Source organism: Plenodomus lingam, assembly GCF_022343315.1.
Source record: "Plenodomus lingam strain CAN1 chromosome Unknown contig_6, whole genome shotgun sequence".
In the NCBI taxonomy this organism is placed as follows: Eukaryota; Fungi; Ascomycota; class Dothideomycetes; order Pleosporales; family Leptosphaeriaceae; genus Plenodomus; species Plenodomus lingam.
Genome location: NW_027093966.1, coordinates 515,735 through 543,725, shown reverse-complemented (window position 1 = coordinate 543,725; position 27,991 = coordinate 515,735). Strand labels below are relative to the sequence as shown.

At 53.4% G+C, this 27,991-nt stretch overlaps 11 protein-coding genes across 11 annotated transcripts; 4 read left to right on the top strand and 7 right to left on the bottom strand.

The window, feature by feature from the left end:
* Positions 1-353: 353 nt before the first annotated feature.
* CWC22 (pre-mRNA-splicing factor cwc22) lies at positions 354-2,915 on the bottom strand (the record flags this gene model as incomplete). Its single annotated transcript, XM_003838195.1, has 1 exon — positions 354-2,915. One exon carries the CDS (start codon positions 2,913-2,915, stop codon positions 354-356), a length of 2,562 nt encoding a protein of 853 aa, XP_003838243.1.
* Positions 2,916-3,228: 313 nt separating this feature from the next.
* IAQ61_009424 (uncharacterized protein) lies at positions 3,229-3,608 on the top strand (the record flags this gene model as incomplete). The annotated part of the gene is made up of 3 exons (XM_003838194.2): positions 3,229-3,231; positions 3,290-3,370; positions 3,429-3,608. The coding sequence occupies 3 exons, from the start codon at positions 3,229-3,231 to the stop codon at positions 3,606-3,608; spliced, it is 264 nt and encodes an 87-aa protein (XP_003838242.2).
* Positions 3,609-3,734: 126 nt separating this feature from the next.
* On the bottom strand, positions 3,735-7,430 carry IAQ61_009423 (uncharacterized protein). Its single transcript, XM_003838193.2, has 3 exons — positions 6,989-7,430; positions 4,290-6,931; positions 3,735-4,240 (listed from the first exon to the last, which is right to left on the bottom strand). Exons 1-3 carry the CDS (start codon positions 7,147-7,149, stop codon positions 3,774-3,776), a joined length of 3,270 nt encoding a protein of 1,089 aa, XP_003838241.1. The 5' UTR covers positions 7,150-7,430; the 3' UTR covers positions 3,735-3,773.
* A 411-nt stretch (positions 7,431-7,841) lies between these two features.
* Positions 7,842-9,039, bottom strand: IAQ61_009422 (uncharacterized protein; the record flags this gene model as incomplete). Its single annotated transcript, XM_003838192.1, has 3 exons — positions 7,842-8,296; positions 8,347-8,809; positions 8,911-9,039. 3 exons carry the CDS (start codon positions 9,037-9,039, stop codon positions 7,842-7,844), a joined length of 1,047 nt encoding a protein of 348 aa, XP_003838240.1.
* A 662-nt stretch (positions 9,040-9,701) lies between these two features.
* Positions 9,702-11,157, bottom strand: IAQ61_009421 (uncharacterized protein; the record flags this gene model as incomplete). Its single annotated transcript, XM_066098378.1, has 2 exons — positions 9,702-9,911; positions 9,964-11,157. 2 exons carry the CDS (start codon positions 11,155-11,157, stop codon positions 9,702-9,704), a joined length of 1,404 nt encoding a protein of 467 aa, XP_065951537.1.
* Positions 11,158-13,496: 2,339 nt separating this feature from the next.
* IAQ61_009420 (uncharacterized protein) lies at positions 13,497-14,703 on the bottom strand (the record flags this gene model as incomplete). The annotated part of the gene is made up of 5 exons (XM_066098377.1): positions 13,497-13,581; positions 13,801-14,239; positions 14,301-14,341; positions 14,476-14,554; positions 14,667-14,703. The coding sequence occupies 5 exons, from the start codon at positions 14,701-14,703 to the stop codon at positions 13,497-13,499; spliced, it is 681 nt and encodes a 226-aa protein (XP_065951536.1).
* Positions 14,704-15,384: 681 nt separating this feature from the next.
* On the top strand, positions 15,385-16,421 carry IAQ61_009419 (uncharacterized protein; the record flags this gene model as incomplete). The annotated part of the gene is made up of 2 exons (XM_003838188.2): positions 15,385-15,481; positions 15,586-16,421. The coding sequence occupies 2 exons, from the start codon at positions 15,385-15,387 to the stop codon at positions 16,419-16,421; spliced, it is 933 nt and encodes a 310-aa protein (XP_003838236.2).
* Positions 16,422-17,435: 1,014 nt separating this feature from the next.
* Positions 17,436-20,306, bottom strand: IAQ61_009418 (uncharacterized protein; the record flags this gene model as incomplete). Its single annotated transcript, XM_066098376.1, has 3 exons — positions 17,436-19,884; positions 20,052-20,084; positions 20,257-20,306. The coding sequence occupies 3 exons, from the start codon at positions 20,304-20,306 to the stop codon at positions 17,436-17,438; spliced, it is 2,532 nt and encodes an 843-aa protein (XP_065951535.1).
* Positions 20,307-20,894: 588 nt separating this feature from the next.
* On the bottom strand, positions 20,895-21,756 carry IAQ61_009417 (uncharacterized protein; the record flags this gene model as incomplete). Its single annotated transcript, XM_066098375.1, has 3 exons — positions 21,647-21,756; positions 21,398-21,443; positions 20,895-21,163 (listed from the first exon to the last, which is right to left on the bottom strand). Exons 1-3 carry the CDS (start codon positions 21,749-21,751, stop codon positions 20,895-20,897), a joined length of 420 nt encoding a protein of 139 aa, XP_065951534.1. The 5' UTR covers positions 21,752-21,756.
* An 847-nt stretch (positions 21,757-22,603) lies between these two features.
* On the top strand, positions 22,604-22,903 carry IAQ61_009416 (uncharacterized protein; the record flags this gene model as incomplete). The annotated part of the gene is made up of 1 exon (XM_003838185.2): positions 22,604-22,903. One exon carries the CDS (start codon positions 22,604-22,606, stop codon positions 22,901-22,903), a length of 300 nt encoding a protein of 99 aa, XP_003838233.2.
* A 1,039-nt stretch (positions 22,904-23,942) lies between these two features.
* On the top strand, positions 23,943-27,311 carry IAQ61_009415 (uncharacterized protein; the record flags this gene model as incomplete). Its single annotated transcript, XM_003838184.2, has 2 exons — positions 23,943-24,174; positions 24,226-27,311. The coding sequence occupies 2 exons, from the start codon at positions 23,943-23,945 to the stop codon at positions 26,793-26,795; spliced, it is 2,802 nt and encodes a 933-aa protein (XP_003838232.1). The 3' UTR covers positions 26,796-27,311.
* Between the last annotated feature and the right edge of the window lie 680 nt (positions 27,312-27,991).

Sequence of the window (27,991 nt, the reverse complement as noted above, 5' to 3'; positions counted from 1 at the left end):
GGCATAAGTAGAGTGTACTGCTGTAAAGTCTTGAAGTCTTGTGGGTCTGGGGATACGCTGTTGCCCGTGCTGATGTATGATTAAAGGTGTATTGAATGAGATTTTCCGCACAACTATGGAATTTTTTACACGTGCGCCCAGGTGAGATGAACACTCAATGCCAGGCAGAGGAATCCTGTAAACCTTGACGCCACGAGCCATACGAAAGATGCTACAATGGACAAACTACAACACGTGGCAAAATCAAGTCCCTATCGTCTCTCTGACTTGCTCAACTCCGCTCAGCCAACAAACACCATCATGGTCTTTTTTTCCACTCCATCTTTATCAAGAGGAGGAAAACCTCCACACTCTCAATCCCTCCTTCCCCTCCTCACCGGACTCCTCCCGTCAGGACTATAACTCCTCTCCCTCGCCCTCCCCTTACCCTTGTCCCCCCTCGCCGGCGGACTACTACTACTTCCCCGCCTCTTCCTTGGCGGACTACGCTCGCGAGACACACTACTCGAGTACCTCCTGCGTCTCGGCGGCAGCGCAGACCTAGACCTAGACCGCGATCTCGATCTCGACACCGAGCGGGACAGACTACGCACTCTGTGTTTCGGCGGCGGAGAACGCGAGCGCGAGCGCGAGAGCGAATCGCTTGGGCTGCGTGCACGGCGTTTTGGCGGGGCGGGGGACCGGGATCGACTGGAGGAGTAGGAGCGAGCGCGTCGGGATGCGATTTTACGGGGTGCGGGGGAGCGCGAGCGTGTGCGAGAGCGAGAGCGAGATGCGGAATAGGTATCGCTGCGGTCACGAACCCGGCGCCGCACTGGTGAAGGACTGCGCGTGTACGATCGTCCTCTTGAACTTGAACGCGAGTCGCGCCGTCTGCGGACGGGGCTTCGTGAAAGAGAGCGCGTACGTGATCGAGAGCGCGAGTAGGAACTCGATGTGTAGGATGAGCGTGACGACACGCTTCTTGAATCTTCGGAGTCGCTTTCCGGTTCGGGCAAGGGCTTGGGCTTGGGCGCACTGTTCTTGAGCCACTCGCGCATGCCCTCTGTGAGCACGCCCATGCCAATGGCAGTGAAGAAGTTGATGGAGAAGCGAGTTTTGGACTGGTCGTCTGCGTCGGTGGGGAAGACGCCTGTGAGAGACTCTTGGAGCATGGGGTCTTTGAAGCGTTCTACAACCGCCTTTTGTCCCAACGAGGCAAGTAGCTCCTCGAACAGGATCTTGATGAAGATGCGGGAACTGGAGGTGGTGTCTTCCTCGTTGAGCTTGATGACTTGGAAGACGTGCCAGTTTATACCGTCGGAGGCGAGGAGGTGGGCGAAAAATTGGGCGATGATGCGGATGCGATTGGTCTCGAAACGGTGGATGGTTTCGTAGTAGTGTGCGAAGCCCTCTTCGAAGAGATCGGTCCACATGCGGTTGATTTTGCAAAAGCGCTCGCCGATCATGCCGTAGAATTTCTCGTAGGTACGTTCTTGGCTGGCACATTCGACAATCATGGTTGTGAGCTCGCTTTCGAGGCCGTGAGGGAGGTTGATACGCATGAGCTTGTGGCAACACTCTTCGAAACCGCCGCTGCTCTTGATGGTGAGATAGATTGTGCGGCGCAGAGCGACTAGGTCGGCGTTGGTCTGATCCTTGACATCCATGGCTTTCTCTTCCTCATCCTCCTCGTCCTCTGATGAGGCATCCGTGTATCCATCGTCATCGCTACCCTCCTCTTCTCCCAAAATCTCAGCCTTGATTTTTTGGTACTCTGCTTCATGTTCTTCGTAATCAGGATCGAACTTGAAGATGTTGAGACCGTCTTCGACCTTTAGATCATCTTCCAACGTATGCCTGTGGGTGATTTGATCCTCCTCTTCCACTAGATCCAGGTCTTCCCTGACAGCTGGGTTATCCTTGTACTTTGTCCGTCTGACCTCGAAAAGCACCTCGATCATATACTGCGTCCGCTTGTCGATGTCGGCTTCGTGAAGAATGTTACGCATCTGGTCGAAAATGGCATTCGCGATGGCTGGGTTCATGTCATCGAGGAAAGCGCCAACCTCTTTCATGATGCCAACAGCAATTTCTACCGAGTCGTCGGAAGGTTTGTTGAGCAAGAGCAGAAGGATCTCGGCAATCAGAACCTCGTGCAAGACTTGGGTGTTGACGAGGTGCGACAAGAACATGGTGCTCGCCAAACATACAGCCTTGTCGTTCCTCCTGAAGCTTTTGCGGAACTGCACAATCAGCCGGCGCGTCAGTAGATCGCCGACCTGCGGCAACTTCGTATTTACAATCGCGACCATAGCAGCATAGATGGGCGTGAAAGGCAGACTGGCAGCTTGCGCCTTCATGATGGACCTGCAGAACAAACCCCGGCCACGAACAAGATTCTCACTGAACAGCTCGGGCACGATCATCTTAATGTTGGCCGTATTGGTCTTGTTGATCAGACCCTGGATCGACTTCTTCAGCGCTTCCCAAGCCATACGCTGGAACTCTGCCGACTTCTTGTCCGTGATCTGCTTCTGCATTTCGCGCAGGCGCGCTGGAGGAATATATGCGCCTCCCGCACGTGTCTTGGAGTCATCGACAGGGAGCTTGCGATTCGAGCTAAAGGCATTCTGGAAGAGCTTCATGCGCGAGTCGTCGGCTGGAAGATCGGCCGTCGTGGGCTTGGGGGGTGGACGACGCGATGGCCCTCCTTCCTCGTCGTCGTCGTCGTTGTCGTCGTGTCGTCGCCGTCCATTCTCTCTTCCCCGCCCGGCTCGACCCTCATCGTCGCTTTGCTCGTCCCTCCTGCTCCTCTTGGGCGGCCCATGGCTCGGCCCATCGAATGGCGAGCGCTCGCGTTTGCGCGGTTGGTCCTGTGTCTCGAGGTCCGGCTCAGGCGAGGGCAGGCGAACAGCAGATGCGACTTCCATCATCGCGGCTGTCTTCTCTCACGTATCGCAACCTGAGGGCGTATCGTATGAGTTGACGATGTCTGTATTGTATTGCGGCCCCCTCGACAAAGGAACAGCGTCGAGCTGAAGGGTGAGGAACGCGCGCCTAGGCAAGAAAGTTTCCCTGGTAGACTACGGCGGCCGGCCACTCGGGGGACGGGCCGTTGTTTCGCCGACGCGCCCCTGCTTTGGGGAGAAGGGGACAGAACAGCAAGGTGATGGCGACGGCCAACAAAGCTGCAGGATCACTTTCACTCGTTCAACTGAAGTTTTGTACTCTAATCCAATCTTCAAGATGGTATGAAAAAATAATCCCCGATAGTAATCCGAGTCTGTCAATGCTAATATCACAACAGCTCGACCGCGCCGTGGGATTCAGCATGCTTGTCGCTGCAACTGTCGTCTTCGTCTACTACACCGTCTGGACTCTTTTCATGGTATGCAGTCCCTCTTGGGGCAAATGATTCTAGGTACACGCACTGACATGGATTGTAGCCCTTTGTCGACGAAGACCACTTCCTTCATTCGCTCTTCCTTCCACGAGTATGGGCCATTCGCATCCCCGTCATCCTCATCATCCTTGGTAGCACCGTCGTCGGCAGCTTCCTTTCCGTTGTCATGATACGGAGCAACCGTAAGAAGGCTCTCAAGGCCAAGCAAAAGAAGGCGTCATAATGCAAAACAAACTTGAAGCAAAACACACACATTCAATGGGCCATGGACATGGCGCATCAAGGAGGGAATCAGACAGGAATAGCGATAGTGCCTCATGTCGTAGTAATACATTATTTCATATGACTAGCTTCCCTCTGACTGCCATTTTTGCTTCGTGCAGATTCGCTACATCGTAGTACAATTCTCGTCTGAGATCACAATGGGGCCTCCCTGCCCTTCATCTCCATCATCCGCCCCCTCCCCTCCACCTCGTCGTGCAGCCATGTGTCTAGCAAGCTGTGCCAGCACGGCTTGTGAGATGAAGTAGTCGTCACGTCCACCCTTGCGGTCCATATCGTTCTTACTCGTGATCTGGTAGGCTTCGTGCATTCTCTTTCGACTGCTAAGGCCATGTGGGGCGACCTCGTTATCACTATCGCTCAGTGCCTCCGTCTCAGTTGGGCGTTCATTTTCAGTGGCTGGGGCCTGAGGCCGCCGGCGGCGTCCCCAATTGAGACTTGAAAAGGACTCCGGGTCTGCTGAATGGACGCCCACGCCTTTGCGAGCATTTCGCTGAAGCTGTGTGTCGGGGGAGAAGATCTTGATGGTATGATCGATACCTGATACTGCCATCGTGGGCTCGTAGGGATGGCCTGAAACCTGTTAGCATCTAGCACATTGAATGAAAGCACCAACACATACCTTGCACAACGTTGACAACCTCGCCGTCACCCTCAAGGATGTTGACCAGCTCAGCCGTTTTCCGATCCCATATGAAGACGTGGCCAGAATCGCTGCCACTGACCACATATTCGTCCTGCAATCCAAAGTAATTCACATCCTTGACCGTCTTCACATTGCAGTGGCCCGTATACACTCTTGTATGCGGCGCACAAGGAACATCCAGCTCCACCTTCTCCCGGTTAAAACGACTTCGAGCAAAATCCGAACGCCAGAGCATGCGACCACTTCCGGTGCGTCTCAGCCCTTCTTCGTCCTCTTCTTCTTCCTCTTCTTCGTCCTCGTCGTCCTCCTCATCGTCTTCATCCGATTCAACATCACAGTCATCGTCATCGTCATCTTCGTCGTCTTCATCTTCTTCGTCATCGTCATGCTCTTCGTCATCATCTTCATCCTCCGTGGCAATCCTTGCGCGTCCTGAACCACTAGCTGCTGGAGAGCTCGATGATGACACAGCAGGTGCCGTGCTCACAGGTGCTCGGGTTGCACCGACAGAATTATTCTCTAAGACTTCTTCGTATTCAGTTTGAGAATCGATCTCCTCTTGTTGCTCTCTCAACGCCCCTTCTTCTTTTCTAGTCTCCTGGCCAGTCATCCCACGCCCACCATATGCGCAATCGACAAAAGCAAACTTGATATGCTTGGCCGCATTCCGTAGAACACCCCTACCGATGCGATATACCCATTCTCTCCTCGCAGCGATCCGGTCCTGTACAGGTTCTTGCGTAGACTGGCCTTCTTCTTCAGGCGTCTCTACGAGATCCGCGAACGGTATCTTGACGGCAGCCGCGAACGCATTGACAGCCTCTCGTTCTGTCGAAAACAAACGCCTGTTCTCGTCCTTTTCAAATCTAGACTTGTCAACGTCAAAGATGGGGTCGTCGCTGGCCAAATCAAGGAGATATGGGATTAGATATTCCTCGATGGCGTCAATATCAGATCCATGCGGAATGGGATGACGCGGACTGCTACTGCGACTCGAAAAGCCTTCAATCACGGCTCCGGGACCGCTATCGACCCATAGAAGGATCGCTTTGAGGAAATCGTAACCGAATTGCTCGTGGCGAGGCAAATCCCGCTCCCTTGGAGATGCTTGTATCGATGCGAAGTACTTGGATATGAGTGCATCCGAATTTGCGCCCGTGAGCAATTGTCCTCCCAAGACTCGTGCAAGGGTACCAGCAGCCTGCACGAAGCGGCGAGACGATGCACGTTTGGCGCGGAGACTGTTCTGTACGGCGACATCGACAGGGTCAGGATCCAGAGGATACCCCCATGAGCGATCAATGTCATCCATCTCTGATAGTATCGAGTTTGCAAGACCAAGGATAGAAGTCAATGCTAAACTAAGTCCGGCCTCTCCGTGCTCGCCTAGATTGAAAATACCCTTTGCAATTTTGATGGAAATTTTCGCGATCCGATAATGATTCGTCGCGCGGAGGTCGTTCAGTTCATCCTGCGACATTTTGGTTTCACGGGGAGGCTCTATTCGGATGTCTTCGCTCTGGCCATTGCCGTAAGTTACACGCAACGCAAGATCGTCCTCTGAGCTCTCTGTTCGCTGTCTTGAGTCGGCTCTTTCTGCAGACTCTTGCAATGATGTACCCGACTTTGATCGCTTACGCTTCCTGTTCTGCTCCTTCACGCGCTGTCTTGAGTCGTTGCGCATTGGTTTTGTACGAGTGACTTTTTCTCTCGCGTCCGGAGCCCGCAATATATCAAAACTGTAAATGTGGTCCTGAGACCAACTTACGATGAGCTCATTTGGGTAGGCGTCACTAATCTTGCAAGCTGTGATATGGCCACTATCGTTCCGCTTCATCCGCTGCTTGCCATAGGGTGCAAATTTCTTGACGCATTGGGTGGCCTGACCTAAAAGTTCGTCATCATTATCAGTCCAGTTGTTGGGACTGGACAGTCTCGAGCCGCGCTCTCGGTTCTTGTCTCGTCCGAGCATGCGTCGATCGTGGAGGAAGCAGTGGAGATGAGCGCCACCAAGTGCTATGTAGTGCGGCTGTGAGGGCGAACAGGAGACTGTGTTAAGATCCAAACCATATCGACTGTACGAGATGAGCGGTGGCGGTACGTCGTCAGAGGCGTCCTCGTCTCTAGCCCACCGAGGAATTATGCTATCTTTGGCGGGTGGATACGCTCTTGATGGCTGCCTAATATCCCACTGCCTTACATCGCCGTCATTTGAGCACGTCAGGAAGTAGAATGGGTTGTCTTCGGTGACAATGCGCTTCACTGTGTCTGTATGGCAGCGAAAGGCCTTCGCGTTGGTGTCGCCTTCAGTCAGTGTAAGACCGTCCCGTGCCATGCCCATACTATGGTGATTCGCACCAGGCCTTGTACTGCCAGAGCCAAAGGACGAGTGTCCGGAGTGTTCAATATCAAAGATGCGAACGTCATCGGTGGCGGAGACGATTGTTCGATCGTTGGAATAGGGCATAAACTTCACAGAGAAAATGTTCGATCGATGGCCTGTCAAGATGGAAGTGGTGAGGCTGAATTGCGACGTCGAAGATTCAGGCTGGTATGCGTGGATGTTGATACGATGGTCGTCTGAGCCTGAGGCCAAGAGACGACCAGATGTGGACCAGCTACAAAGCTGTCAGCCGCAGTTTCTCTAGACTTAGGAGTATCAGATAGTCATTTACCTGAGAGCATTCACACAACCACTGTGGCCCTCGAGCTCGTTTACAATGTCCAGATCATCGATCCACCGTCGGTCACCGTATATTCCACGAATGTCGGTATATTTCTTGCGCTGTTGGCCAACTTCACGCTTCAACAAGCGGTCGTAGACGGTGTATTTCATCTTGTCTTCCTAGTGCAAGGCCCCAAGGTAGATCGATCCGGGTGCAAGCTAAGTGGCAAGGTAGTGGGTGTGAAGCGGCGACCGAGACAACAAGGTAGCAAGGCGAAGCTCTTCAAGAGTCCAACTAGTGTCGATGGGGTACCGGTAAAGTCAGTCAGGCGGATCTAGTTCGATGTGCAGAATCTCTTGTATGAGCATGGCGACACGTTCGCATGTGTTGTGTCGCGTTGGTGGGGAAGAAAGGTGGTTGACGGTTCCGTGCAGGTTAGCTAGAAGTTGCGAACGGATGATGACAATGATGTCGCTGAGCTGAGCTTGGGCACCTCCGAGACGTCCCCGCAAATGAGCTCCCCTGTTCACCGCCTCGCTACCTGCGATACCATCCATCCATCTAGAATTTTCTCCATCAGCAATGCTTACTGTTCGGTTCACAGTAAAATCACGGGTTTATCGATCACGTCACCAGGATCACATCAGGCAATAACTTACCGGTATCCCTCTCACACAAAATTGAGAAAACTAACATAACATGAATTCAATCATATACGGTACTTACCTATGGCTTGACAGCTTGGAAATTCCGGTAAAGTATACCTTGGGAAAACACCGTTTCTACGTGCACAAGACAAGGTCTGAGGCAATTGAGATTTAATGCCTTGAAACAGTAGCGCGACAACATATTTCAGGCTGTCTTAGACTCGGGACCTAGGGCCTACAGTCTGTCGTGGAAGGCCAATTTCTGACAAGATATGGTCGAGTAGCCCGGGTCTCTCGCGTAGTACTTCCCATTCTGCCGAGTGTTTGACCATTAGAGTACCACCCAATGTGGTGCCGTTCAGTGCTACAAAACCAACGTCACTGCCATCTTCGTGGTGAATCAGGGTGCCTTCGCAGCGTCTAGGAAGAATGACCATGCCCTGGGTAGTCATCGCCAGATTGTAGCTGATCGATGAGTCGCCATCTTCAGTAGAATGCAATGCAAGTCGCTCGGGGCTTGAAGCGATGAATTCGTCTGTTGCTGCTTTTGCTGCTTTGTACAAGGAGGAGTAGGTCTGGAGCAATTGAGATCCTGATGGCTCAGTCTCGAATGCCTGAGCGAAATGTAAAAAGGGGAGATTCGGATGCTGGCACAAACCATCGTAGTCACCTATAAGCAATCTTAGCTACGCCCTATTTGCCACTGCCTGGCCGACGAACCTTGCAGGTCAGCCTTCGGGGCAGACAGAATGGTATCGATCAGAAGATCCCAGCTGCCGACGGCTTCTTTTTCGCGCATCTTTTCCAGTGGCAAGAACTGCACATGTCGATGCGGTTGGGATGCTCCACTGTGTTCACCAGAATTGAAAAAGGCGAACAAACGCTTCTGCTTGCTAGCGGATTCATCTCGCCATGCCTCAAGGCAAGCATAGGTCGCCTCTAGATCGTCTTGCTCGAGGAGATGCGTTTGCTTTTTGTTTGACTTTGTAGCGAGGATGAAGTGTTCAGCAATGATAGGGAACTTGTTCAGCACAAGCAGATGACTTGGGTTTGTGACAGGAATGTCGGCAACGTGGAGGGCTGCCGGAGGATTATCAAAAGGATCGATCTTTTGGCTGGGTGTAGATTCTGCATGTTTTGGGACGGGTTTCTTTGCAAGTGTAGGACAGTAGCGAAGTTGGAACTGTTGGCCCGTGAGTCGGATGTGTGTGGTACGTTACGGTACAGGCGCTGTGGACAACAGGTAGGTAGGTATTATGGTGGTCTCGTTCCGGAAACACTCACAGGAATACCAGTCGACGTGCGTATTATTGCGACTTCGGTCGGGGAGAACAACAAGCTTGCCGATGCCTTTGCTGCTAGAAACTTTGCCTCGACCAGGCTGGGGAGGCCTTCTGAGAGCCCAAGCAGCATGTTTGTCGATGCACGCACCGATCAATGCAGGATCAATGGTGGTTGGTGGTTGGTGGTGCAATGCGGCTCAGGGAAGGGGGGGAGGGGCCTTCCTTCCTTGAAGTTAGCGCCATGTCGGTAAACCGTGAGCCAACGTCAGACTTCCACCACCACTCATCTTTCACTCCAGCAAGGCCTCTATCAAATCATGAAGCCATTCATTTCATCTTCCATTGTTCTGAATAGTACTGTGCAATCCCCCTGGAATTCATACCTTGGATCATGGCGCGTGAGCCGCCTTTGACCATAACCTCCCATCTAGATAATCAAAAAGACATTTCTAGTAGCCAGCCGATCAACAAACAAATCATTATACAAAAGTCCCAGCAGAATACCATCAATACACAGAAACACAGGTCCCAAGAGGCCCAAGTCCGGATCAAATGTGGACAATCATCAACACAACCGAAGAAAATAGCTCACACGTGTGTAGCGTGAGCGGCCGACGTCTGGCATGGCCTGTCTCAATGACGACGGCTGCCTAAGGAGGCAGAAGTCCAACCTCCAAACGGAATACAAGTGCAATATGGTGCCTGGTATAGAACAATACGCCGTCCCAAGGAGGAGCCTAGTCCCAACAAATCCCAAATAGCGTCAACTCCAGAGGTCATGCCAACAGAAGTCTACTTTGCAGAAGAATTGAGTTCTAACCACTTGCGCTTGCAAGTCGAGTTGCCGAAGTGGTAGGAGCCCCCCCGTTCCTGGATGTAATCGGCAACCTCCTTCCAGCGTACCTTGATGAGCTTCTGGTCGACGCTCATCGCGCTCGGGTTGGAAAGGGACTTCTCGATGCGCTCGAGTTCCCCGCCGACGAAGCCGTTCAATAGCTCGATCTAGCAATCAGTCAGTAGGGCTCTTCTCGAAAGAAAGAATCAGGATGCTCACATCGCGCCGGTGCCAAACTGGCTTTCGTACACGATCCTTACGCGCCTTGGTCAATGAACGATACCGACCCCTCAAAGTCGATTCGGCAGGCTTCTCGCCCAACATCTTCTTTCGGATCTCTCGATATGTCAATCCGTCTTGCTTTCCCTGGAGGAGCAGCTCGTCATTGCGCTGTCGCTGTGTTTGCACGTCTGGAGATCGAGGGGCTTGGAAGCGATCCTGATAGTTCGACTGAACATGACGAACATCCTGAGAACCCGTCCCTGACAGCGATGGATAAGAAGAGAAGGAAGCAATGCTTGTGGAAGCCGCATTGACATTACTCCCAGACTGTGCCTTATGAGCGCGGGCATTCTCATACATCAACCTCACATCTGACCGAGGGGTGGAGTAAGCAGACATATACCACAATGATTTGGAGCCGTCAACGGCTGCAAGCGAGCCCTCAGAACTGGATTGATGCTCATCAGTGAGAGAAGTAACTAGCCGACGAGCCAAGTGGCCTGCTCGTGTGGATGAAGATGAAGTCGCGATGCTCAATTCGTCACCTGCAAGGCCAACCGTATCCGGACACTGTCGAAAGCTGTTGTTATGAGCTAGTGCAAGGCTCGGGTGTGAGAAAGATGACGGATACTGCGGCGAGGGTTCCTTGATCGGCACAGATGAAGTGACGCTCCAATCCCCAAGAAGAGATGCTTGATCAGGAACCGAACAAGGGCTGAAAGATATATCCGCCCCGTCACTCAGGTAGCTCTGAGGCGAGAGCGTGTTGATCGAGTCAAAATCGGAAGCGTTTGGGCCAGTGGCTGCAATACCCCCACGCATTGCAGAGGCTGTCCACCTAAGCTGTCCACCATAGCTGCTGTGGGGCTGAGCAACTAGGTGTTGTGCGGCATCCGGACTGTACATCAGGTCGCCGTTACAAAGAAACTGCCTATTTGAATCGGGCAAGACGATTTGCGCGTCATCCCAAGCGCTAGATTGATCGCGCCCGGACACGCTCCGCCAGTGCTGGTCGACACCCGTGGCATAGGCTTGGACCGTTTGATCGGTCATGTCCAAGGATGATTTGAGACCTGACGGGAGCAGTTGCTGGGTCCACGATGGACGCTGCTCAAGCCCCTCCGAGCTATGCTGCTGTTGCTTCACACATGTCAGGTCACGGTATTCTGTCTTGAGCATGCGACGTACCATGGTGGCTTGCTGCGCCATCAATTGAGCGTTTGCAAAGCTGTGGAGGTGTTGTTGTTGTTGAGGGGGAGGAAGAGGATGAGAATGAGGGCCAAAGGAGTGCGGGGTGTATTGTCCACCTGGCTGCAAAAGAGGGAACTGGTGTCGAGAATCTTGTGTTTGGCCAAAGCTGCGCTGAGGGCAGAGTATTTGTGGTCGAGACATCGCGCTACGCGCGGACCGCACCTTTTACAGCAGTCACAGGGACTGCAGCACCGCTAGCGAGGCTGTGTGAATATGAGGTGAGCAGCTGCGATGTCGGGTTCTTCGAGCGTGAAGTGGAAGTGAGCCAGACTCGTGAGCTATCGAGGGCTGTACCAAAGAGAGATGTTATCCAAGTTTTAATGTCCGCTTATTCGTTTATGGAAGTCAACCCGCTTCACAGTTTAAGGCGGTGGATAGAAGGATCGCGTCCAGCAGAGGTGACTGATGTCTTGGCTTGGCGGGTCAGGAACAGCACTAATCTTACAAGGTTACGTCAGGTGAATGTGAATGAGCGGCGACAGGAGCGGAGAGGACACAAGCCGAGCCCCACTATCTATACCGTGGAAGACAGACCACGCGAAAGACTCAATCAATAACACATCATCAGTAACGCTAAGTTGAAAGTGGAATCGGTGAAGGAGCTTACCAGGACGCCGCGAGTGGTCGAAACAATTAGGAAAGCTACAAGAAGCAGGCTATGATCGCATGGACACGCACAAACACACTAACGTAAAAGCTCAGTGTAGGCGATTCGCGGGATGGGTGCTTTCGATAATTGCACAGCAAAACGCACAGTGCGAGTGACAAGTCGACGGCACTGGCAAAGGGTAAGAAGCCGAAGCCACAGATGAAGCAGTACAATTACATTAGCGTGAGGTATAGAGGTCAGTGAGAGCTGGAGCAATGTATATAATCTCTGAGGGCTCGACTCGCAGCATTCTTTTCGAAGTGCATGGGCTTGCGTTTGAACCTCCCATGTCCATGTAATGCGGTACCGCAAGGACGGGTCGAGGATCACGGATAGACCCATAGGCCTGTGGTCCTACATAATCTGTATCTGACAGGGGAAGATGCTGGCCTAGCCGACCAGCCGGCCTCAAGTCAGATCTGGTAGCTCCGCAAAGCAGGCAGACCATCATGAACGAGCATGGCCGTTGACAAGCAAAGAGATGGTGACGGCAATGGTACGCAGATGTCCAACGTGGCTAGCTTGCGCATACAGCAAATGCTCAGCCGTTTTGGGAACATCAGCTCCCTCGGTTGGCATCCTATCAAAGTGAGTGGTAGGAACCCATCGGATTGCTTTTCTGGTGTTAGTTGAGTTGGCCAGACGTACGCATGTCGTCTTGTTTGGCTATCGTACAGCTACGACGGCTATCTGCATGACAGCTCTTGGCAACCTACTCGTCTCTTGGAACGAGCTGTCAGTCGGATACGGGTCGGGAGATCGTGGCATATACAAAACTTCTCCGCAGATCCTATGGCAAAAGACGATGGTTCGATTAGGTGACATCACTGTCGTGGTGGTTGGATAAACCATGCCAAGCATACCCAAACGTTACACATGCAGGAGATTGATCAAGATCCTAGTTGCTGCCAATTATTCTCCGAGATCATGCAGGCCCTACATGTCGGTCAATCACCGACTATGAGAAGCGGTAGCGGACAGGTAGCGGACAGGTAGCTGAGCGGTGAAGCTTTCCTATCACTCGATTTGATACGTCTCTCATTGGCTCACAGTCTCCAGGTTCAACATCTCTGCATGAGCTACAGGCCATGGTACGATCCACTTTTAAGCTCACCTTGTCTTTTTCGACTCGCCTCGCCATGCCAGCAGACCACCGCGTTTGGTACGACCAAGCTGTGTGGCGCGACCGCAGAGCAGATCGTGTAAACCGTAGTCACAGCGCCTTGCACGCCACTGCCGGGACTAGACGACTTCAGGACCTTACTCTATTGTGCACTTTTTATTTTGCATTAGCAGGGGAAGCTGGCACCCGTGTCCCGAGAGCACCAACCATACTTGGTCGCAAGTCGCACGCAACGGCAGAGGTGCAGCAGGTAGATGGTACGACGGTGGGAACATATGCAAGCTGTAGGCCGCGGGAGAGCTTAATATGATCTGGCAGAGACAGATCACTTTGAGAAGATGGCGAATGGCTTCTGGAGAGAGAGTATCCATGTTAACGAATTGCAGGACTATGGAATCTCTGATTTCGAGCGCGAGTGGAGCATAGTGGCGTCCTCTGCCATGTCCCTTCAATTCCAGCGAGATCTTCTGTCAGGAATCCCAGACCACGTGCTGACTCGCATGCACATCAGATCTTTGCCCTGACACTCGCTGGCGGCTGCAACTCAATGTCCTTCCAGGGCAACCCCAGATACTCCCACATGTAGTGGAACCTAGAGCAGTACCTGTTAGTGATCCCCACTTCTGGATTGTCTCGTTCGGCATGTTTCATAGTTCGCGTGGGGGTGTCAACTCAACATGGCCCGGCCCACCTCCGCGACGGCAGTCAATCTCCATGCATCGGGACCAGGTTGACAGCGGGATGGGCCGTCTGTAGCCGGGGCATTTTTGGCAAGTGACAGGACAGGGATATGGGGTGGAGGGTGGCGTACCTGTCACTACCAAAGAAAGGCTCCTCTTCTCCTTTTGCGTTGCGCACGATGAACCATGGACAGCCAAAGGCTCCGCGGTCGAGGGCTTCTTTGGTCTTGTCGTTTAGGAGTTGCTTGTATGGCGCAGTCTTTGCACTTTTCATGATCCTGTCCACCTCTGCATCGCTGAAGTGCTGGTGGAGGATTTGGAAGAGAAGCTCGGGTTTACTAACGTCTTGCCCGTCCTGCCACATGGCCGCATAAATGCTCAAGAAGACACTGATGAACTTGTCTGGATGCGCTTCTTTGATGTAGCCTAGTGCGCGCTGAGGCAGCAATGATAGGATTGGGAAGAAAGAAGGGGTTTGGACATTGGGTACGCCAAAGTAGCGCTTCGCCCGCGCGCTGTCGTAGCTGCTGTAGGCCCCCTTTGCAGGTAGGGTCCACGGCGGCTTATTCCCTGTGCCCGGGGTGTCAGGATAGATTGGGGGATGTGTGTCAAAAGAAGAGGAAAGACGTGCCGCTGCCGACGTTGATGCCACCCAGGAAGACGGGAATTATGCTGCATATTGCCGTTAGGATGTCTTGTCATGCTATTTGGCCCAGTATCGATTGGCAAAGACGAATTGGCGGTTGATGTCGACGCAGCAGAAACCATTTGTTTTTTGCAGGAAGAGGGAAGAATGCAACACTTACTCAATCTCCACACCATGCCGTTCAAGCAGCGCCCGGTTCTTGTCAAGAGATAAGAGAGCAAAGTACGAGTATGGTGAGACTAACACATTCTCGTCGTTAGTCTCCTCTTGTACATGGTACGGCACCTACACCCCAGTCTCGCATCATCATCGTCATCATCGTCATCATCCACACCAACAAGTCAAACATACCGCAGTCCAAATACCCCGTAATCTTGCCCCCAGCCATAGTCGCCGATAATTTTCGCAATTTTCGCAATTTCAGACACAAGACACCTAGTCAAAGAAGACAGTAGGTAAAAGCTATATGGCCTTTGGGATTCCGTGGGGGGGGGGGGTTCGGTGGTTTGGCTGCGAAAGGTGCGAGAGGTCTGACGTTGTATTATGCTTTAGATTCGGTTTGCGGGCGAGTAAGTTGGTTGGTCGGTTGGGTGAAGAAAGTTCAAGCAGTTTAAGCTTGGGTGGTGCCGAGGTCCGGGGTAGAGGGAGGAGAGGCAAAGCTGGGGTGGTAGGTAAGGGGTTGGGCTTGGCTTGTGTATCAGTAATCAGTAATCATTCGTCATGGCCTTGTCTTGTAGAATGTATGTCTCGTTGGCTTTGTTTACCACTTGTACCGCGGCTGGGCATGTTTCGTGCAACGCTTTGGGGTGGGAGATGCTTGGGGATGATGTATGAGGCGTTGGGGGTATATGATGGTGGTTCTGCTTGGTCTTGTCTTGTCTTGTCTTGTCTTGTCTTGTCTTGTCTTGTCTTTTCTTGTCTTGTCTTGCCTTGTCTTGTCTTCAGCGGTTCTTCGTACGGTATCTACTGTACCTGCTGGTAACGTCACTTCCAAGTTCCCACCATATTGAGAGTTGCATGTGAATATAGCAGCCTCGACTAGAGAGTTTCTTACATGCCAACAACGAAAATGGCCGTCTCGACGAAAGAAGTCGCGCTCGTTATTGGTGCTTCACGAGGCATCGGTCGTCAGATTGCTGTGGATTTTGCAAAGCAAGGTTATGCAGGTAAGTCGAGTACATGGCATAGAGTAATCATCACCACCCTCATTCACCCCAACCGTCCCCAATCCCAAAGCAACAAACTAAACAACCCCCCCCACCTCCTGCAGTCGTCATAGCCGCAAAATCCACCTCCGACCCCTCAAAAACCACACCCTTCCCCCCCGATCCAAACTCCCCCGCCTCCACAATCTCCACCGTCGAGCACGAAATCCGCTCCTCGGGCGGCGACGCCACCGCAATCCCCGTCGACACACGCTCCTACCCCTCCATCCACCACCTCATCGCCCAAACACTCTCCACCTACGGCCACATCGACGTACTCGTCTACAATTCCGGCGCCATCTGGTGGTCCTCTGTCTCCAACACACCTTTTTCACGCTTCCAGCTGCTCCAGCGCGTCAACATCGAGGGCCTGTACGGCGTGCTCAGCGCCGCGTTTCCGCATTTTGAAGCGCGGGGTTGGCGCGCCCGTATCGTTGTTGTCTGTCCGCCGATTTATTCGCGGTTTTTTAGGGGCAAGACGGCGTATGCGGTTGGCAAGGTGGGGATGAGCGTGTTGGTCAAGGGGTTGGCGATGGATTTTCGGCGCGAGGAGAAGGTGGGGATGGCGGTGAGTGGGCTTTGGCCTGCCACGGCGGTGCAGTCTGCGGCGACGGAGAAGATGGCGCAAGAGGTGCGGGCCGAGTTGAGGATGCCTGCTGTTTTCTCGGACGCTGTGCTTGCGGTGGTGAGGGCCCCGGTCGAAGAGGTCAATGGTGAATTGTTGGTAGATGAGGATTTTTTGAGGGAGAAGGGCGTGTGTGATTTTGAAAAGTATAGTCTTGTGCCTGGGTCGAGGCCGAGGAGGATCATGCCGGTTGAGTTTCCGGATTTGAGGGTTAGGGAGCAGGAGGAGAAGGGGAGGAGGATGGATAGTGTCAAGTTGAGGGCAGCGAAACTTTGAGTCTTGGTTGTTTATGACCTCTTGGTTGTATTGTACCTCGTAACGGAATTTTAGGACAAGCCGCTGGATCTGACACAAGGACACTGAAGCTGACCATTCGCTTCCCTTGAATCCCGCTGTCCAGCCTTGATCCTCTCTCTCTCTCTCTCTCTCTGATAGAATCCCAGCCAGCACGCCATGCCTGGCCAGACCTGCTACTCTTATCGCACCCACTTCTACTCTCGATGTGTACGTAATACACCGTAACATAATATGCATGCACGAACTAGAACCCAAGAACAGCAAGAGGTGAAAGACATTAAGAAGTTGATTAATCCGCGCAATCTGCGCAAGTTCTTGCATTCATCTCTCCGTCTCTTCGGCTCTCGCATCCCTCCCTATACCAAACCATCCCCATCCTTATCCCCATCCCATCACCACCACATCATTAAAAACCCCCAACCATCCCACCCACCACCGCCCTATATACCCACCACCCTCCTCATGCAAAGATCGGCCCGCCCTTCCCATCCTCCCTGATCCAATGCCCCCAGACCAAACCAAAAAACACCATGCTCTAAAGAGAGAGAAAAGCACCGCAAGGAGAAAAAACACCAGGTAACCACGAGTACTGGTACAGGATATTATGCTCGTCGAGACAAAAAATCACATGGAGAAGCAAAGGGAGAAAAAATCGACAAAAAGTGACATGCACAGCCATAGGCTGGGGGGAAAATGGGGGATTTTTTTTTAAAAAAAACCCCCCTAAGATGGTAAAAAGAATATGTAATGAAATGTTCCATGGCAATGCACGCTGTTAAAACGGACAATGGCGGTATAACATATATGCACATGCAATTTTTTGTGAGGGGGAGCGAGCAGATGGTTGAGGGGGTTGATGAGGTGTTCTGTCGCTACGAGGTCTGACGCGTAATTTTGCAGTCTGGCGTGAAGGGCAAGCCAACTTCCGTGCCTTTGTAACAAAGGTGTTGCCATGGGGAAGACATTACCACTGGATCGCTCGAGTCATTTCATCTAGTACAGCCTGCCCCGACTGGCCTGGCTCGCCCTGCTAGGCGAAGTTCGACTTCTCTCGTCTTCTTCAGGCACATCACTCAGCCTGGTGGGATGATGATGTCTCATGCCTACCCACTCATCGCCATATCCATCTCCACTGTAGTCGGGACGACCAGCTGTGGTAGGTAGTCCTTGGTCATCAGAAGGATCCACGCTCGAGGTGGCCACGTAGCCACTCTGTGTTGACGCAGCCGTACCGTAGCGTTGCAAATGTTCGAGCTCACGGCGTCGGTCGTCCTGCACATCATACTCATCTGACACGGGAGATTGAAGCGATCTATAGGGGATACGACGGCCAGCTTCGTCCCGGATGAAGTTGCCTTGTTGGTCAATGGCATACTCCTCATCGCCCTCCGAGGTAGCTTCGCCTTGTGAAGTCACGTACGATTGCTCATCCTCGTGGGGGTTCGCAGGGTCTTGATGGAGATAGGTGCCAGGCTGTTGGTAAAATGCCTCTGGCAATGATGTGCTGGGCGGTGTGGATGCCTCTTCTGATTGGGACGTGTAATATGGATATTGCAAAGGAGCTGGAGCTTGGACGGGCTCAGTGTCCGAATGAGCTGCTGGTGGGCGAGAGGAGGAAGTAGGTTCGGCGCCAGACGGAACATAAGTACCTTGTGCGACATGCGATGGCAACTCAGGTTCCCGGTGGGGGTGGCGGCCGGCTTCAGTAAACGGATCGGTGTCCGTCGGCGATTGGCCTTCTTCGTAGGAATAGTGTTGCTCAATGCCGGAGCTCTGCGCGCCCGCATACGCGTCGTCACCGTGACCTCTTCCAGGTCCACCCATATTCTGCGTCATTGGCACTACTTGAACACCACCCACCAAGGTAGGCTGGCCCTCTCGTAAAGAAAAGGTGCGATCGCGTTCTTCTTGCTCACGCCTTCCTAGTTCTTCCCACGCTCTACGAGCCTCTTCTTTTGAGATTTGTAGCTCGCGCTTCATTTCCGACACTGCACGTTCGGCGTTCTTCTTCTCGGTGGTCAAGCGCTCCATGTTCGATTCTGCCTCGATACGTGCCTCACGCTCCGTGTTGACTTGTTCCGACAATTGCGCCTCTCGTTCCTGTGCTCTTTCTTGCTCTTGGCGATGTTCGTAGAACCACCTCTGAAACTTGCGTTCAGAGGAAGCGCGCAAGCGCTGCAACTCGACCACGGCATGAAAGAGATTGGCACCCGCTGCTGAGAGATCGGTAATCTGCCGTGACATTTGCTGGGCCAAGGGCTCCCGGCGGACCTCATCCGTGTTTTGCTCGAGCCGACGTATCCAGTAGGAAGTCAGGCCTTCCCAGTGAGACGAGAGTGTTTCCCAGCGCTCGAAAGCATGCGGGAAAGTGGAGGTGGTGGAGTCACGAAGTTGCGTAGTGGATGTATTCAGCGGAGGTGGCCGTGGGGGAGCCGCTGCCGAGGGACCTGACTGTGAAGGGCCTGCAGCACCAGAGGCATGTCGGGCATGGTGTGACTGAGGGGGACGTCTGGTCGAGGGGTCTGCCGTGGTCGCAGCAGCAGTGTTTGCAGGGGCCGGACGAGCGGCTTGCTGCGACTGCGAACTCACTCTAGGCCTTCTTTGCGATGCACCTGCACCTGTCTCCTGTGCAGGGTTGGAGGAGGAGGGGGGGATGAGTCGTTCGGGTTGGCGTGGGACGCCACCAGACGAGGTAGGGTACTGTACGTATGGATCACCAGACCTCAGAGGGGCCGGTGGTGGCTGCCTCTGCGCTCCAGAATCGGTGGTAGTGGGTGGACCAGCTCCGCCAGAGATGGCTTGGGTTCTTCGTTCGGCGCTCACCCTCCGGCGCTCTTCTTCCACCTTTCTTTGCTCTTCTGCTTCTGCGCGCTGTCGCCGGGCGTTCATGATCATCTGCGGGGTGCGAATGTTGGCGCGCTCAGGCTGTGAGACGGGTACAGGGCCACCCGTGGTGCGCGCACCGCCATTGGCAGCCCGTGCCCCAGTCAAGTCGGACATGGACGCGTTCTCTTCCACCAGGTCGGGGGTGAAGGGATGAGGCGCACGGAGAGCTTCCTCGAGCACGAATCGAATGGCAGAGGCGGTACGACGGCTGACGCGAAGCGCTGGGTGGGGCTCAGAGGCGGAGGCTGCGCGCGGGCGCGGTGTTGCAAAGCGGACCTGGCGCTGCTGTTGCTCGCCGTGGTCGACGGAGCGTGAGCGTTGGAAATTGGGCGTGCGGCGAAGGCTGCTTCCGACTGAAGTGCTGGTGGTACGGGAGTGATTGTGCTGTGCGCGATAGAAGGCCTCGGCTTCCTCCTGGCGGAGCTGGAGAGAGGTGCGGTATGGGGTGGTGTGTGGGTCGTAATGGGTCGTGGTATCGTCAAGAGGCGGTGCTATGTAAGGGAGTATGTTTGCAAGATCTGGCAAAGGATGCCTGCTGCTACTCGTCACCTTGAAGCTGGATGCGACCTCTCACCACACGTGGAGTCGCACTCGACGGCGGCGCAATGGCACCCGCCGGATGGGGGGGGGGGAGGGAGGGAGGGAGGGAGGGTTGGGAAAGGCCCGGCGGTTGAGCGTGGCGGGCAAGGTGGTGGTGCAGCGCAAGAGGGCAGCGCAGCTTACAACATGCACGAAGAGGGTGGGAAAATGGCTGGACTGCACAGTGTTAGATACAGCGAAGGCGGAAGATTTGATTGTGGAGCCATTGCAGCCGCGGTGTCGCGCAGACAGCACACATGGGCGGGTGGTTGGGCGGCTGAGGAGAGGCTGGCACCCAGCCATCTTTCTTGACAGAGATGCAAGCCGACCTCAGCAAAATCGCACATACCGGTACCTCTCACCGCAACTTGGCAACGAAGACAGCTTTGTGTTGAGCATGTGCGACTCGTGGATGCGAATGCGCTGTCGCGAGATCTACCTGTCCAATCTCTGTGACTGCCGATGCTGTTGTTGGTGATGGTGGTGGTGGTGGCGGCCGTGTCGTGGGGAACAAGCGGGTGAGTGAGTGGGGGGGATGGGGGGAAAGTAGGATGGAACCGAAGACGACGAGACAGCGGCTTCAGCCACAGCGGGCTTTGCAGCCCTCGACGAGGAGCGATGGATGGGAGAGAGACAGTGGGAGAGGGGACAATTGGAGTGAATTGTCTTGTATGCATAGTCGCACGACGAGCTCGGAGGGCGTAGGTACCGGTAGAGGCGGGGGAGGGGGGGGGGGGGCGACTACTCGACGTTGCACGTTGTCTACGGCGGATCATGGACACGAATGGCGTTGGCGGTGGGAGGTGAGCATGGGCCAGCGTGGATGCATGCAGAAGATTGCGTTCAAGTGACAGCCGTCGGCGCTCTAGAGAGACTTGGTGGTTGACGGCGATGGGCCATGGGGCGATGGGGGGGGGGGAGAAGTGCCAGCTCATCATCGCTTGTTGTCTAATGCACATGCGGTCATGGCTCGCGGCTCGCCCACCCTCAGCCAAAGTGGGACTGGGAACTCGCGACAAGTAGGTACCGGTGGATTAGGTAGGGTACATAGCGTTCAAGCAAAAGGCTGCGGAGATGCTGCGAGATGCTGCGAGATGAAGCCGCCATGGGGGTTGCAGTATCAGAGTAGGTTCGGTAGGTACGGTAGGACATGTGTGACATGTACCCATGGATGTTCTCCGTCCTCGTCGATGCCATGTACCATAGATATACCGTGCCCGTCTCCATGTCTTGACTACCTACCCTTGGTTCAGTATCTGTCCTTGTTTTGTCCAACAAGTCCATGAGCCTTCCAATCAGCCATGGCAGTCCACTGTCCACTCGCTGAACCAGCGAAGAGGGCCCGGCCCGGGGCGGCCGTTGCCTACCTAGCGAACTCTCAGGCACAGTGACGTTACGGAAGATTGCTGAACAGACTCTCTCACGTGACTCTTGTTCAACTGTGTCATGTACTCTCCTCCTCCCGGTACCTGAAAATAGACTGAACATACATGGAACCCATGTTTGGGACTCGACTCCAACAGCAATCAGTCTGTCCTGGTGTGCTTTCTCACATACCCACCCACCCATCCATTCGACTTCTGACAACCTAGGTAACCAAAATCTGGATGCGAAGACAAGACGTCGCTACAGCTGCCAGTCATGTCTAGCGTCCTCGTGGCGGCATGTACCGGTAGTATGTAGGTAGGGTAGGTACTGGGTACCACTACCCGCTTCCCCTCGATCGTACATGCACCTACAGCATCCATCGCCCCAACTTTCCAAGGATGTCGTCTTGTAGCATGCAGTGCAAATCCACCTGTTATCCTGGCCATTGCGCCTGTGAAGGAATTGTAGAAAGTCATGCTGACTGACAGAGAGCACGTCGACACTACCGGTACCCAACGACAAGTACCGCAATCCAGGGACCATAGATAGCCATCATGCTCACTGGAAGCAAGGTCTACATACTGGACAGGACATGTCTTTCGCTCCATTGGTCACACTCGTACTTGCAGGATAATCTAACACTATCGTCATCAGAAAATCACCAAATGGGCACGTGAGCATAATCTGCTAATCCCACACGCAGCGTTCGAGTGAATAAGTCGTGACTAAGCAGCCTCGTGCAGAATGCCCACGTGACACAACCCTCTTCTCCTATCCTCAACCAACCGTCTTGCCCACACTGTAACCTCGAAAGAGTTCACGCGCCATCTGCATCGGCCTTCTTCTCTGGTAACCTACCCATAAACAAAAATACATCCATAGCATTACGGCCAGTTCGACGTTGAATCAAGAGCTCGTGAAGCTATTGCGCGACAGCCCTTTTGGAGAAAGATCGGCGACGGATACGGTACCCATCATAAATATTTCCGCGCGCCTACAAGTACCTACACATCATTTCTGGGTCGTGGGAGGATGCCAATACGAAGACTAGTTAATCTCCGATTTTCAAAGGTGGGTCCTAGATCCTCTTACAACGTTATCCTCAACATACTATGTATAGGTAGGCACCGGTACGCTCCTCTCCTAGACCTTCAGCCTTAAATATCCTCCACAGTCGAAATAGAGTATCGTCAAGTTCTTCACAGTCGTCAGGCGCCCACTCAATACTGGAATCTCCCACATCATCCCTAGGCGGACCTGGCGCGTGATGTAGTGATGAGCTATTTACGCGACATGGAGAATATACCTTTACGGCATCCAGCGCGTACATGTTGTGTACACTACCTATACCGGTCCCTAGGGGTTCGCAAGGCTGGTCGAGCCTGTACATCCATCTGGATGTGACGCTAGACCCACATCGTTTGGCTTGTCTCCCATCGGAAATTGCTTCGTGCAGCATGGGTAGAGGCAGGGCGCCTACTAACGGGTCCAGCAGTTACGAGAAGACGTTGTATAGGTACGAGAAGCTTGAGGAATACCTATCATACCTGCCTCGAATTCCTTCTGTTCACATCGCAGCCATCGTAGCCATCGCAACCATCGATGCCACAGATCCACAAACGTTCTAGAATCCATCACATGGGATAAGATGGCGGAGGTTGTCGACCCAAGTTGGACAGTCCGACCCCTGATACCGGTACGCTAAGCCGCGGCACCGGTAGGTACAGCCAACTTCGTGCTTTTCAATCCTCTACTCTACCACCATGTCCCGCCCGGATGAAACCACGTCGTCCATGCTGCCATGAACATTTTCCCAGGCAGCCACTATCCTCCACGGTTCCAGTTTAGCGTGTCTACTCAGCATCTCTCACGAGTAAAACGCAACTACCGCCTGGAGTCCCATCGACAGGTGACAGCGCCGCAATATCTGAAGTGATATTGCACGTTTAGCTTCATGCCTTGGAGACGGGTCAAGGTTCTGCGCGGACCAAATAAGCTCACTGACAGCGCTGGAGACCCCTAACCGTTCGTCCGGAGACCCAGTCTCGACTTCATACCAAGATGCTTCTTCCACGCGATGACTGGCTTCTGCGCACTCTCTGTCTTTAACCGAGATGATCTTATCGATACTCAAGCACGGCACGGTGACCGGTCAAGATTTCTAGATCAGAAGCCATGCTCCAAAGCATGCTATGGACGCCATGTCTAGGTTTAGCGCTCGCCAGACTGGTGCTGCTGGACGCCTTGGGATCCTAACCACCACATACAGTTAGTCGATGAGAATCTCCACCAATGACATAGTCAGAAGACAGGCTATTCTCTGTTCCTGCGTCTGACTATGGCACCATGCTCCTGTACCGTCTCATCCTGCCAGAAGGCTTCATGCCAACAAACGGCAGGGTCAATTCGTCAAGTCCCCGACACACCATGCAGGTACCGCATCTGCTCAAGGTGGCCTAGATATATGGTAATCTCCCATGACTTTGTATCGTAGACCGCACAGCTTTCGAGTTGAACCTCAGTCACTTTTGTTCGCGAGCATCCATCTAATTTGCAGCATCTTTGCTTGCGTCCTTTCGTTGAGTTCAACTCATCACAATCTTTACAGGCTCTCCGCCGTCCTATCATTCATTCTTGTAGTTTTTCTACCCCCTTAATTGACTAATCATGTCCCTCTCCCTCTTTTCTCGCGCTGCTATTGCAGTGGGATTGCTCACTTCGACCGTTTCCGCCAAGTTTGACAGCAATTCCAACAAAAACGTCGCTGTCTACTGGGGACAAGGTTCCGACCAAATTCCCCTATCCCAGGTCTGCACAGATCCAGGTATCGACATCGTCAACATTGGTTTTGTCAACGCGTTTCCCAAGACTCGTGGCGATTACCCAGGGACGAACCATGGTATGGAATTAGTATCTTCACACAGGACTACTCACTGACCCTTTTGCGAAGCCAATGCCTGCCAAGCCGACTACTACCCCGATCCCAAGACTGGGCAGCCTAGCAAGCTGCTGAGGACTTGTCCCGGCGTTGAACAAGCGATCAAAGACTGCCAGGCTGCTGGCAAGAAGGTCATGCTCTCCCTTGGTGGTGGGTACCCCGTGAATTATAGTCTACCTACTGTAGATGTCGCCAACTACTTTGCGGATTTCCTCATTGGTGCCTATGGTCCTGTCTCCAGTGACTGGAACGGCAAGCCTCGCCCATTCGGTAGCGCCGTCGTGGATGGTTTCGATCTTGATCTTGAGGCTGAGGAGTGGGCGACTGGAGCCGCGGATCTGCTCTACAAGAACTACGACGTCTTTGCAAGGCGTATCAAGACACGTTCTAGCATGCTTCTATCAGCCGCCCCTCAATGCGTTATTCCTGATGCACGCATCGCTCCGGCATTGAAGGCTGTGCCCTTTGACTTCATCTTTGCCCAGTTCTACAACACCTACGAATGCTCTGCAGCGAAAGGATACAAGGATCTCAAGGCCGGTGCTACTACCAAGACCACCACTTTCACCTTTCAGGCCTGGCTCGATTGGTTGGCCAAGGAGTCTGCCAACAAGCAGGTAAAGCTCTACATGGGTCTGCCTGCTGGACCAGACGGTCTTCCGACACACAAGGACCACTACCTCAATCCAACAGAGGCCGACTACCTGATCAACAGATACAAAAACAACGCCAACTTTGGAGGCGTGATGCTGTGGGAGGCTACCGTTTCCGTCCGAAACCCCGAGTTCTGCAAGTCCTTTGGTTACTGGGCCAAGACGTCGCTGGAGGGGTCGTTTGCACAGAAGCATACGCAAGCTGCCTGTGCTGTCTCGTCTAGCGCGGTGGTCTCTTCTAGCACAAAGATCTCCTCCAGCTCCAGCTTGTCTTCTAGCACCAAGGTCTCATCCAGCACTGTCGCTTCCAGTACCACACTTTCTTCAAGCACCAAACCCTCGTCTAGCATGCATGTTCCGTCAAGCACAAAGGCTTCCGCCAGCATCCAGGTTCCCTCGAGCACCATGGTCCCATCCAGTGTCCTTGTCACATCGAGCTCTGTCTCTAGTGTTCATGTACCCAGCAGCAGTGTTGTAGCATCTTCCGAGGATCTTTCCAGCAGCACCACCTCTTCTTTCAACATCGTATCTTCCACCGTAGAGGACTCTTCTATGTACTCTACGACCAGCGTCGCCCCGAGCAATGTTGAGTCGTCTATGTACCCTACGACGAGCGTCGCTCCCAGCAATGTTGAGTCTTCTCTTCACCCTACGGCGAGCGTATACCCCAGCAATGTTGACTCTTCTATGTACCCTACGACAAGCGTCGCCCCGAGCAATGTTGAGTCTTCTATTCACCCTACGACGAGCGTCGCCCCCAGCAATGTTGAGCCTTCATCGGTATACGTCGTTCCTTCCGGCTCGGTTCAGATTCCTCTTCCGACAGAAAGCTCCAGCAAAGTCTACTCATCCAGCAGCGCTAGTATCGTCTACCCTGACAGCTATCCTACGAATGTCTCCTCTAGCAATATCTATCCCTCTGCATCGTCGACTCCATACCTGAGCGAGTACCAGAGCCAGTCCGAGACGACGTCTGACGCTGCCTCGTCTACATCTTGCAGCACCTCGAGCGAAGCTTATCCTATAAAGAGCTCATCTATTGCATACCCGTACCCAGCTGAGAGCTCCGAATACGCTACTTCGAGCTCTGGAACGGACAACGAAAGCATTCCTTCTATCACCAAGGGATCGGAAGAAGAATCAAGCTATCCAACCGGTACCACGACTACTGTTGTCACCACGACATACGTTGATGTTTGTCCTACCGGTTTGACCACCGTCACCACTGTCATTACCAAGACGTTTTGTGGCAAGTGCGCGCACTCTACTCCGCAGGCTGAGTATCCCGAAGGCTGGACGACCAGTGTTTATGTTGATGAGACCGTCACGATCACCCTAACTAAACCTGTTAACACTCCTACTGATACCCCTGCATATCCTACCGCTTCCCCTACAGTCGACTATCCAGCTGTACCTATTCCTTCGGTGCCAGTCAACAAGCAGGAATACCCAAGTATGCCTGAGATCCCAGCTGTGCCCAAGCCTTCCGCGCCTGTCGTCAAGGAGGAGTACCCAAGCATACCTGAGGAACCAAACGTCGCCACTGCCACAAAGTCGGTAGCATACCCAGTCTCTTCCGAGGCTCCTGAGTACCCAGCCCAGCCCGGTGTCCCCGAGTACCCGAAGAAGCCTGTTGAGGATGTCACCAGCACTCTTACCAGCAGCCTTATCCAACACGTAACCTTGAGCAAGGTCGCCGTCGTTACCGCATCCGTTCCCGTTCCTTATCCTTCTGCGCCCTCTCTTGCTCCCTACGCTGCTGTTGGTATAGCGAACGGCACCAGTGCTTACGCCCCTCTGCCCACTGGTACTGGCAAGCCTGCCAAGCCCACGTCCTTCGCGCCTCCTGAGTTCGAAGGCGCGGCTAGCCGTTTTGGCGCTGGAATGACTGTTCTTGTTTCGGTTGTTGCTGGGTTCCTTGTCTTGTAAGATGCTAATGAAGATTTGGGAGGGGTTGTGTAATGGTCATGTGAGAGCTTGTTTGATTTCATCGATTATTTTTTCACGATTTAGTTTCTGCGACTGGAAAAAAAAAGTACTTGTAGCGAGATACCCTGGCAAATGATAACTGTCATACAAGTATGCGCATTGAAGATTTTGAAATTACTCGTGAACAGATGCGTGCGTGATCCCTTGGGCGTGATGGAATTGACACGACACTTGTAGGGATGGGAGGGGAGAGTTTTTGGTGATGAGGAGACGTATGTCTATTGCGTCGAGCTGAACTCACATGGCTCGCGAGTTTGGTATCGTGGTGCATCGTGAGCCCTGTGATGCAGCCACGTCCTCGCTTGTGGTAGAGTTTGGACGGAGCATATGGTAAGTTTTTGTGGGATTACCCGGCTAGACATGGTGTTTGCCATGGATTCCGTGGCCATCTTGGTTCTCCCGTCAGCCTGGCTTCTGGTAGAGGCTTTGGGGAATGCAGGGTTGGGACGGGTGTGGTGGGTGGGTAATGGTACTAGGGGAGTAAATAGCCTTTGTGGCTGAATAGTTCACCTTTCCCCTTCTTGGTCGAGCAGTGTTGCTCCGCTTCGTTCTTGTGTCGAGATTAGGGTCTAGCATCACTTTTGCACGGATGAAGGAATCGGGAGCCTGTATCCAGCGCGGTCCAGACAAGTCGCAGGTCTATAGCCCCGTAGGAAAGCGGCCAGACCGCATGCTATTTGGGAACATGTGCTGTGTAGGATGTGGAAGCCCGCTAAAACGATCTACTGCATAAGGCCAAAGCAGTGAAGACTGTCAAGCGTTCACTACCATGAGAATTAGTGCTCTATTCTCGAAGCACATTCACTTTGAAGATTCGTTGGCAGGTGCGCCGTTTCCCGACGGTCATCTTGCCTTTCATGCGTTGTCTGACAGCCGGCCTCCTGTACGGTACAAGGAAGGTTGTTGACATCGTGATCACAGGCTTGGCATTACTCATAGCGTACCATTGGAACCAGTTTCCCGTTCATTACCCCAGGTTTCGTACACAACGGGAGCGGCATCTCCACTCTCTTCTCCCACAAAGGTAGGTCGCGGGGGTAGAATTACGCAGGATGCAGTAATGCAGCCATGCAACCTCTCTCCGTCGCAAACTGCTTAAGAGGGTTGCATGGCGAAGTCGGACGCATGCTTCGTCA

What these genes read in the sequence shown, in the direction of transcription:
- IAQ61_009423 (XM_003838193.2), bottom strand. Translation starts at nt 7,149, where the DNA reads ATGAAATACACCGTCTACGACCGCTTGTTGAAGCGTGAAGTTGGCCAA. An exon ending in GGTTGTGTGAATGCTCTCAG is followed by an intron (nt 6,932 to 6,988) that starts GTAAATGACTAT and finishes ACAGCTTTGTAG; the next exon opens with CTGGTCCACATCTGGTCGTC. An exon ending in GGTTGTCAACGTTGTGCAAG is followed by an intron (nt 4,241 to 4,289) that starts GTATGTGTTGGT and finishes AACAGGTTTCAG; the next exon opens with GCCATCCCTACGAGCCCACG.